The sequence below is a fragment of the Xyrauchen texanus genome, chromosome 3 (genome assembly GCF_025860055.1).
Source record: "Xyrauchen texanus isolate HMW12.3.18 chromosome 3, RBS_HiC_50CHRs, whole genome shotgun sequence".
Classification (NCBI taxonomy): domain Eukaryota; kingdom Metazoa; phylum Chordata; class Actinopteri; order Cypriniformes; family Catostomidae; genus Xyrauchen; species Xyrauchen texanus.
The window spans coordinates 47,810,029-47,821,040 of NC_068278.1; the positions used below are offsets into that span (position 1 = coordinate 47,810,029).

Below are 11,012 nucleotides of genomic sequence, written 5' to 3' on the forward strand. Positions count from 1 at the left end.
TTTTGCTGTTCATGACACCCTTTCTTTGCTTCCATATCTCTGATTGCAGGTTTGCAATGTTTTTTGCCATGTTTATGCACAAAAAACATTGTCAAAAATGTAAGCTGAAAAAAGGAAGTCAGGAAAAATACACACCAAAGTTACTTTGGGTCATGCTGAAAGAGAGGTTGTATTTGTTTAGGAACTTATTTTTTTATCAGATTTTATTTCTAATTATTTTCTTTCTTTTTTTCTTTTTATTTAGCTTTGAATTTAGTTTTACTTCGTTTTTTCTAATGATATAATATTACCTGCTTCTGTCTGGCTACATAGTATAGCCATTTGGTGCCTTTTGTTGGTGTTGGATGGATAGGGACAGAGTGGACTTTAATTTCTTTATTTGGATAGAATTTAAGTAAGTGACATTAGATCAGTGTCTAACACAAACTATGACACAGGTATACATTTAGCCAATCTTGACCAATAATAAGCTTATTTAGATTGATTTTTACACTCATTGTTATGCTAAAAATACATGATGAAAGACGTAATATTTACACTTATGTATAAAAAATTTGGCAAGAAAAATAAACAGATTAATCAGAAAATACTCACTTTTTAAGTTACCAAAACTGTGGAAACCAAATAAAACGTCTTTATAAAGCAAAGAAAACTAGTTAATATATAGAGGTATGTATAAACAAACAAAATGTTCTCCAAAATACTACAGCATGGACACATTCCCAAAAAAGGTAAGGGGCAGATTAAGCATTACAGAAGGAGTAAAGTGGATCCATTTCAGGGAGCATGTTTCTTAAATAAAGATTGACTTGTGTAAAAACGGTGTAACAGTTTAAAGTACACCTCCTTAACCTTGTTGGTAATTCAATATTTGTGAGGTAAAGACCATACGTTCTTCCAGGGAATATCTTCATAATACCTACTCCAATAAAAATGAACGAGGGGACAGTAGGCCTACATCTGTCTTTCTGAAAAAGTTCTTTAATCTTTCTATTTTTTAGAGCTGGAATCTCGCTTTAATACGAAACAGGAAACTCATGAATATTCATGTACCCTCTGCCCAGTGCAACCGAAAATGTCAGAAACCAACATTTTCATTGAGATAACAACCTCCGCCCCACAACAGCACAGAGGGGGCGAAACGTTCAACTAGCGGGTTACGACAGTAAGACACCGTTTGCGGATACCATGCAAATTAACGGAGAAAGCCGTAAACAGACACAAACCTGTCGCACAATCGTCCGTGACTTCTATTATAAACCAGACATTTTATCGTAGTAAACTCCACACATAGTTTATTCCAAAACGATTGTTTAGTGTAAAACATGTTGAAGATTAGCGGAAAGGTGGTAAATTAATTAAGTGATGAGCGGTTTCCTCACAAAAGCATCACCACAATATACATCCATTAAAAAACGCTATTTCGTCTTCTCGACAGTGTACTACCGCCATAGAATTTTCGCCATGTTATGCTATTTTATGCTAAGCTTGTAGCTCCCGAAAGCAGAAACAGGGTGCTGTTTATAAGCATTCAGGCCACGCGCATAGTGCGTCAGGTCGACCCTCCCCATGTCAGTTTGTGTACTCTGTTAAAACTCTGTAGGCTACTACTCTCATATGTTACAAGATCACACACAGTAACCTAAACTGACGATGCCAACGCAAAGTGTACTTATCCGAGATCCCGGTTTTCCGGCGAGGGCATTGCAGCAATATTTGATTTTGTTAAAGAAATATCCAATCATCACCAAATCAGTTACGAGGTTAGTTTACATCTTTGTTTGCACCTTAACTTTTGCTTATTTAAACCATTAACTAAGTAATGACGAAAACAATCCAACATTGCACAATTATATGTAACATAACAATACTCGATTATACACTCCCGAAATATTCTTACAGTGATTTTAACCGTGTATAAATGAATCCCTTATCCATAACGGTTTTTGTAAACATGTCATAAAATGGGGACATTGCAAAGTCACTTGTTTCTTTGGTCGGTTGTTTTTAGAGGAATCAGGGGGCAATCAAGCACTGTCAAGATTAGCTAACATTCATTCTTGCACCAAACACAAAAGACAAGTGTTCGCTTCTTCAGAAACATTATATCCAAGGCCATGTGGGTACAATAATACAATGACAGTTTTGTTTCTCTCTCTCTCTCTCTCTCTCTCTCTCTCTCTCTCTCTCTCTCTCTCTCTCTCTCTCCCTCCAGTGGTATACTCTCTGCTTTGGGAAATCTTCTGTCTCAAGCTTTGGAGTCCAGTAAAAACAACAAAGAGAATAGCCCAAGAAAGAAAGTCAATGTTTTGGGACCTGTACACTTTGCAATTTATGGGTAGAGTGATCAGTTCAGTCAATACATTTTGATTACTTAGACATTTTGTATTCAAATAAAGTAATTCTACTGTTTTCAAGTGTCTCTTTGTTTGTTTCAGACTTGTTATAACTGGTCCAGTCAGTCATTACTTTTACCAGCTCCTGGAGGTTCTGATGCCGTCCACTGTCCCATACTCCCTGATCAAGCGCCTTCTCTTAGAACGTCTGATATTCGCCCCTGCTTTCCTCTTGCTGTTTTATGTGGTTATGAATGCTTTGGAGGTAATGTTCCACAACTGGGCTCGTTTGGGGCACTAATTATCAGAGAACTGTTTAATTTGTTTAACATCAATAATTTGTTGTGAAAGCTTAACACTAGGTTTAAACAATGCAACAAAGTTTTTGAATTACATTATTCCTGCATTTGTTGACTCTTACACTGTTTTGGGCATTCCTCTGAGAGTATACACTTTACATAAAATTTTAAAACTCTTATGTTGACATTACATTTATTTCCTTGGCAGTGACTGGACTTGTTATCATACAGCCTGCAATTTTATACATCTGGTCACTCTCTAATGCAGGAAGTAATCTTTTGCTGTGAAACAGAAGTTATGTTTGAAATAGCATAGTACTCTTTCTATTTCTGCAGTATAAAGATATTGCAGAAATGGTTAGAGTAATATGGTTGTATGCTATTACATAGAGAGAGTTTGTGAAAGACTGGAAGTGGGTTGTGATGATGCTCAACTTTGACCAGAATCCTTCTGGTCAATGAACTTCTCCTGTTTATCTACAGCTGTCAGTGTCCCAGCTCATGTGGTTATTCTGATAATTGTGTTGTTGACTGAGGCCTGCATTTCTCTATAAATCAAAATGTTTCTCTTTAAAAAAAAAATGGAATCAGATGTTCCGTGCTGTGCTATTTGAGTTTAAAAGCTGAAGTGTTATTTATGTGCAACTAGCATAACCAAACAGATTTTTCAAAAATAATCACTGTTTTAAAACAAGGTCTGTTTTGTCCAGCCCCAAACTATTGCTACTGTTTTATACTTTTAGGTGAAATCAACCTAGAAATGGCTTACTTAATTGTGGTATCTTCATGTTAATATAGAAATACATTTATAAAAGCAAAAGTTACAGTTTCAGCTTTAAAGTAGTTTAAGTTTTGAAAGTGCCTGGCCCTACTGTTAATGTCACACTACCCAGATGTATCTGTGCTAATTACAATTGAGCCTTTTCTAGCTACATGTGGTTTAAGTGGCTGCTTAGGGCCCTGGGCCACCAGGGGGCCCTGCAAAGCAATGTCAGTTAAAAAAAACATGTATTTAAATTTTTTGTATATATTTATTTATCGTTATATAGAGTAATTTACTTAAAATTTATATAGTTATTTATTGGTAATTTATTGTTATGTTTTGGTTAATTTATTGTTATTATTTTGTGTTTTATGTTATAAATACAGTCACTGACCACTTTATTAGGGACAGCTGCTTATTCAAACAATTATCTAATCAGTTATTTGTGTGGCAGCAGTGCAGTGAATAAAATTATGCAGATATGGGTCAAGAGCTTTAGTTAATGTTCACATCAACCATCAGAATAGGGAAAAATGTGATCTCCGTTATTTCGACCTTGGCATGATTTTTGGTGCCAGACGGGCTGGTTTGAGTATTTCTGTAACTGCTGATCTCCTGGGAGTTTTGCGCACAGCAGTCTCTAGAATTTAATTAGAATAGTACCAAAAACCAAAAACATCCATTGAGCGGCAGTTCTGCAGACGGAAATGCCTTGTTGATGAGAGAGGTCAACGGAGAATGGCCAGACTGGTTCGAGCTAAAAGAAAGGGACACAAAGAGAAATTATAATAATATATTATAAAGCATACACAGTTGAACTTAAAGAAATTAATATGGAGATAAACTCCAATTAACATATACAGGGTTATACTCCGCTTCCTGTGATTTGCTTTATATTGATGTTTACAACTTTTTATGGTATTTCAGATTTAAAATTTATGATGCATGCTGCCAATATACAGTAAGGCTGCACTGATATCATGTAAATTTGGTCTTTGCAGGGCAAGAAACTGGCAGAACTTCAAAAGAAGCTTAAAACAAGTTACTGGCCTGCAATGAAGATGAACTGGAAGGTTTGGACGCCATTTCAATTTATCAACATCAACTACATACCTGTACAGGTAAATATAAGGCACATACTTGACATACACTAATTCCATCCTTTGGATTGCATAACATGCACACTCTGATCCAGTATTATCCAGTAAAATACTTTCTCTTCTGACTCATTACGTAGTTTCGAGTGCTGTTTGCCAACCTGTTTGCCTTATTCTGGTATGCCTACCTAGCCTCTGTCAGGAAATGAAACCAAATCTGATCAACACTGACATGAAACCAACTACAATGGGTGTAAGATGAATCCAGTTTGTGCCTTTAAAGAACTGTTGTGGATCACAAATGCACAAATATATTTTTCTGTTTTAAATGTCTTCCGGAACCACTTGTAGGAAATATTTTTCAGTTGCTTGTGGAGGTACTGAAAATTATGTCAGTATATTGATTGTGTTTTATTCAGTTAAAGAACATTGATTACAGAGACACATGTAGACATACTGTATTCATTCTACCAATAAATATTTTTGCCTGTGAACTACATATTCTAAGATCTACAAGCTTGACCTTGCTAATATACTGTTTATACATGAGTCGCCTGATGCTACGGACAGTATTATTTAGTATATTTAATTTGATTTAAAAATGATTTGCAGCACACAATAATAAATCATGTTTTGAATTCATTAACATACAGTTAACTAACAAATCTGGGGTGCATCCAGCGGAAAGTTTTTGGGAAGGTCCATTTTATGTGCAAATTACTCCCAGTTTACTCATATATTGTACTTTAAAAGAGCAGCGAGGAAACAAAATTATCTTTAAAATTGTTACAGATTGAAAATGTGTCACTGTGCAACACTACACTGAGTTCATTGAGGTGAAGGATTGTATGCAACAAATGAGGCAGAAAAAGGAAAACGGACCATAAACAGTATACACAAGTAAAATGGAATGGATGAATTCTCAACTGTCTGTGATTGTATTGAATGAATGTTACACTTTTCTGACACTACACTCAAAGCATTTTACTTTACACAGTGAACAGCTGACCACCACCAGTGTGCAGCATCCACCCGGACAATAGCCATAGTGTGCCAGCACACTCACCACACACACCAGCTATTGGTGGAGTGGAGAGAAATAGCCAATTAATGGCTGGGGATTAGTAGGAAGCCATGATTGATAAGGGTTAATGGGGGGGGGGAATTTGGCCAGGACACCAGGGTTACAACCCCCTACTGTTTTTCTAGAGGTGTTCAAGGATTCAGAATGATAATAGAGAGTCAGGACCATAGTTTAACATCTCATCTGAAGGGCAGTGTCTCTTTACAGGGAAGTTTACCCATCACTATACTGGGGCATTAGGACATTCACAGTGCATAGGGTGAACACCTCATGCTTGGCTCCCTAATACAGCTTCCAGCAGCAATTTTAGTTTTCCCAAGAGGTCTCCCATCCAGGTACTGACCAGGCTCAGCACTGCTTAGCTTCAGTAGTCAACCAGTCTTGAGATACAGGGTGATATGGCTGCTGGCTGCAGTTCAGAATATAACAGGTGTGTTTGCACTTCACTGTACCTGTGTTTCCCTAATCACATGATCATGGGAAATACCCTCTCACTGACTTGCGTCAAGTGCAGAATGGAAAACTGTCTATTTTTAAAGTCGATTATTTAAATCTCTTTGTTCCTGCATGACTGTTCAGTTAAAGGACATAGTCTAAACCATATAGAAGCTTATGTAGAATACACATTTTAATCCATTATAGGATATTATATACATACTGCAATAAACATCATGTAATTGTATACTAAAATGCACTTAGGCTTCATCACTTTAACGTATTCAACAACACAAATTTGAAATATCAATATTGAGTATTGGGTAGCTTTAATATTTTCTATGAATGAACAGAATACAGTATTATATTTTGTACATTCTGTCTTTGTAGCATGAATGAATCCTGGTTGCACTGCCTTGCTCCTATAACTTTTTTCTGGACTAATTGTCAGGATAAGAAAATGTATATCCTAAAAACAATGTTTTGTTGACAGCTACTTACACAATAATTTTCATTTTGCATCTCTTGCGACTTGCTCTACTCAAATGAAGAAGAACAAGGAAAAATAAATAAGAAGGAAGAAAAAGAAGAACGGAAACCTAAAGTCGATGAATAATGCAAAGGAATGCTGATTTTGTGGTGATTCAAAACAATGAATCAAAATATTTAGAACTTATTTTGAGAGGAAGGTGATGAAAATAGTATGTAGCCCTAAATATTGTTTAGGTCATCGAACAGTTATTGTTGTAGATTCTGTCAACAAACAGAATATAACACAAATAATAATGTTATAAACATATATTTTAAATCATCACATACAAAGGTTTACGCTGATAAATAAGGCGGAAACGAGTCATCACAGTCTGTGGAAAAAGGTAGGCCTATTGTTTTTCCAGAATGGAAAATGAAAGCTATTGTGTGAGGAATTGTAAACAAAACACTTTTTTGAGGCGGGGCACAAGATAATGCCATTTATTTAATTGTCTTTGTGCAGAGTAAGAGGCTATTGGGTTTCAGATTGTGAATACATACCAGACTTAAGAAAAGTCGGCTAGTGACCTATATTCAGCGGAAGATTTGTACAGCTTGGTACGCTTAGGCAGGACCCCTTGGCGTCACTTATTGACGCGCTGGGTGTACCTTTGGCGTCATTTTACGACGTGTCCGGTTTTTAAACATAAAAAAACAGTTGGAGGGCCATTGTAGCCTATTCCTTTTTATTTTTATTTATTGCAGTCTCGACTCTCGACCCATTCGCAGCGTGAGCTACCCAAGACGTGAAATTTCAACGCTATGCTCCGGTTCAGAGATAGGCCTATATAGAATGGCGACATTTTACAACGTGTCCGGGTTTTTAAACATAAAAAAACAGTTGGAGGGCCATTGTAGCCTATTCCTTTTTATTTATTGCAGTCTCGACTCTCGACCCATTCGCAGCGTGAGCTTACCCAAGACGTGAAGTCTATCGGACTACCCTGCGCGTTGAAAAATTACGCCAAAGGTATACCCAGCGCGTCAATAAGTGACGCAACTGCCCAAGTGTCCATATGTGACGAGTTGGGGTGAGAATGTGTTGCAACTAACAGTTGCGGGCCAAAGTGCATGGTACGAATGGGCTTTGGTTTTCATCCATGCTTGTCTACTTCGCTTTATATCATTGGTGGGGTATCGGATCGTGTTACTGTGACTGTTATCCTGTTCACGGGAGCTGAGGGATACGGGATTGTACAAGTTCGCCGCTGGATTGGACCGGCAGATCAGAACTATTAATTCGCCTGTGGCAAAGGGTGGCAGCTCATGTGTCGTTGTACGGTGCTTGTTCGTTCTCTGTAACTGTTTATTTTCGTAGCGGTTGACACTCGCAGGATCAGCTGGACTGCTGGTTTGGGCCTGTGTTGTGATGCCTTCACTTTGATTGCAAATGTGCCATTAACAAGCCTCAAGGGGCATGCAGTAGATGGTCAGCCACCTACAGCTGTCACCAGTCGTTTTTGTTCTTTGCTTATTTGGTTTTCAAGTGAATTGATTTTGTTTTATATATTCCTTTCTTATGTTGGTTTGTGTGTGTGTGTGTGTGTGTGTTTTCTAATTTGTGATTTTGATGAGTTTTTTTTGTCTGTGAAATATAGATTTGCTCTCTGTTTCAGGCCTACTCTTTCATTTTGGGCCTCCATTGTCACTAGTCTTTACTGACACAGCACTTGTTTTTGTGTTCCTTCTGCTCTCCTTATCTGAAGCTCAAGGATTTCTTAAGCTCGTCCTTTAGTATAAACTGTTATTCGGAATGCACTGGTATTCTGAGAGCGCTGTAGGACTGGCACACATATAGAGATGTCTGTTATCCTTGACGCATGGTATAAATATGTTTGACTGTCAAACCTTTGAAGACGCTCTGATATAAGTTTTGTGTCAGAATCTCTTCCCTTGCAAGCATATTCCTGAGCGAGAGGACAACGGAGAGTGCTGGGGTGAAAACTACATAAATGTTGGTGTGAGTGCATCTGCACACACAGTGAGGCGAAGACTTTTGGACAATGGTCTGGTGTCAAAAAGGGCAACAAAGAAGCCACTTCTCTCCAAGAAAAACATCAAGGACAGACTGAAATTCAGCAGGAAGTACAATTATTGGACAGCACAAAACTGGTGCAAAGTTATTTTCTCTGATGAAGCCCCCTTCCGACTGTTTGGGACATCTGAATTTGATAGTCCGGACAGGAAAAGGTGAAATCTACCATGAGTCCTGTGTCGTGTCAACAGTGAAGCATCCTGAGACCATCCATGTGTGGGGTTGCTTTTAATCCAAGGGAGTGGGCTCTCTCACAATTCTGCCCCAAAACACTGCCATGAATTAAGAATGGTATCAACATGTCCTGCATGAGCAACTTCTCCCAACGATCCAGGAGCAATTTGGTGATGATTTGTGCATTTTCCGGCATGATGGAGCACCATGTCACAAGGCAAGAGTAATAATGAAGTGGCTCTGGGATCATTATATTAACATTTTGGATCCAGGGCTATAGGCAACTCCCTGGATCTTAATCCCATAGAAAACCTGTGGTCAATCCTCAAAAGGCGAGTGGACAGGCAGAAGCCCACAAATTGTGATCAACTGCGAGCACTAATAAGTCAAGAATGGATCGCCATCAGTCAGGATTTGGCCCAGAAATTGATATCCAGCATGCCAGAGCAAATTGCAGAGGATCTGAAGAACAAGGGCCAACACTGTAAATATCGACTCTTTGCATATATTTAATGGTTTTTGCCAATAAAAGCCTTTAAAACGTATCATTGTTTTCCAGTATTCCATAGAAACATGTGAAAACATTATCTACAAATACTGAAGCAGCAAACATTGCAAAACAAAAAATGTGTGTCACTGCCAATACTTTTGGCCATATGCAGTCAGATAATTCTACTTTATGACAAGTGTTTGTGTATGTGTGTGTGTGTGTGTGTTATCATTCAATGCATTATTTCGGCCAATGCTGGTGGCTTTGCTGCGGATTCATTATCAAGTGTCAACATTATTGCTATATGACAAAGTTAATAAATGTCATTTATTCTTATACATATAGATCTGGTGGGGTTTATTTGGGGCCGCAGCTCTTCTGATAACATAGTCTCTTCAAAATCATGTGGTCAGTGGCGAAGGATCAGACTCTCAGTTGACTCCGAAACGGCATTTGATATGTTAGAATGGGATTATCTTTTTAAGATTCTGGAAATGTACAGGTTCGGGTATACTTTTATTGGTTGGATATATAAAGTTACTTTATAGACCGCATGTAGCGGCGGTACAAACAAATGGAATTATTTCAGATTATTTTACTCTGGATAGGGGCAACCGGCAGGGTTGCCCTCTCTCCCCATTTTTGTTCTGTCTTGCCCTGGAACCATTAGTGTCGCGATAAGCAAGGAGGAAGATTTTCCACACGGTTTCTCCTACAAAGCTTCTTATCTTATTGGAACTTAAACATTGAATTGTACATTAAATTATTTAAATAAATAAATAATAATAATTGTACTTTCTCTCAGGAGAGCTGAAGTTGTATTCTTGTTAACTTTGCAGAAACGTTCATAATTAATTGTTGTGGGGTCATGAAGACTAAGCGGCTTACATGACCTAGGACTCTTTTTCTGAAGCTTGTATGAGCATGTTACATCCCAATCCCAGTCTAAGGTTGATGAGGTGTAACAAAATTAAAAACATATAGCCCAATTCTATAAATTATTGTTTAGCTTACTTTTGAAAAAATGCCGGAAAAATTCCATGTATTTATTTAAATAAATTACCAAACGAAAAAATAATATTGGTAGGGTTATATAATTTCCTTTTCTTCACACAAACTTAAAGTACCCTTACCATGTTCTGTAGCCGGACAAAATTCGACTGAATGACATTCTCAGAATGTTCTACACTTTTTTCAAGACTAGCCTATAAACTCAGAATAATTCGTCTTCACTTTCAGAAAACGAGCTTTTGAACATTTTAAAACTTTTAAATATTTTCAATCTAACCCTCTATTCCCCGGATCGCATCTGCTGAGCTTCTTTCGAAAATGTCAATGTTTTACGACGCTAAAATTAATTTTAGATGAGTTAGCAATATTTGAAAAAAGCACAGTGTAAAATGTGTCAGCATATTTCACTTAAGACATAATGCCTTATTTAGGACATTAAAAACGAGTGTTACAACAGTAGCTAAGCACCACGTGAGGGGAAAGTTGTAATAAATGCGCTTTGTCTTCACACACTAATTGTGAAAAAATAGGAACAACGCATACAGGCTTTTGACATTTATTTTGTCAGTACACCGATAAAGGTATCTCATGTGAAAAAAGGCAATTTTTATTCTGATAAAAATTGATTTGTGCTGTAACAAAAAGCAAAAAGTGTTTCAACTGTTTTCGGTCTACTGTGTATTCTGAGTTGTATCTACAGACACAAAATACAAAATGTATTGTAAAAAATGGAGCACAATACATTGTAATGGTTCAA

General features: G+C 37.4%; 1 protein-coding gene across 1 annotated transcript; it reads left to right on the forward strand.

The window, feature by feature from the left end:
• The first annotated feature begins 1,323 nt into the window (after positions 1-1,323).
• Positions 1,324-5,400, forward strand: pxmp2 (peroxisomal membrane protein 2). The gene is made up of 5 exons (XM_052108773.1): positions 1,324-1,763; positions 2,216-2,338; positions 2,439-2,601; positions 4,400-4,519; positions 4,636-5,400. Exons 1-5 carry the CDS (start codon positions 1,654-1,656, stop codon positions 4,702-4,704), a joined length of 585 nt encoding a protein of 194 aa, XP_051964733.1. The 5' UTR covers positions 1,324-1,653; the 3' UTR covers positions 4,705-5,400.
• The last annotated feature ends 5,612 nt before the right edge of the window (positions 5,401-11,012 follow it).

Coding starts and splice junctions, on each gene's coding strand:
- pxmp2 (XM_052108773.1), top strand. CDS start 1,654: ATGCCAACGCAAAGTGTACTTATCCGAGATCCCGGTTTTCCGGCGAGG. Junction 1,764..2,215: donor ATCACCAAATCAGTTACGAG/GTTAGTTTACAT, acceptor CTCTCCCTCCAG/TGGTATACTCTCTGCTTTGG. Junction 2,339..2,438: donor GTACACTTTGCAATTTATGG/GTAGAGTGATCA, acceptor TGTTTGTTTCAG/ACTTGTTATAACTGGTCCAG.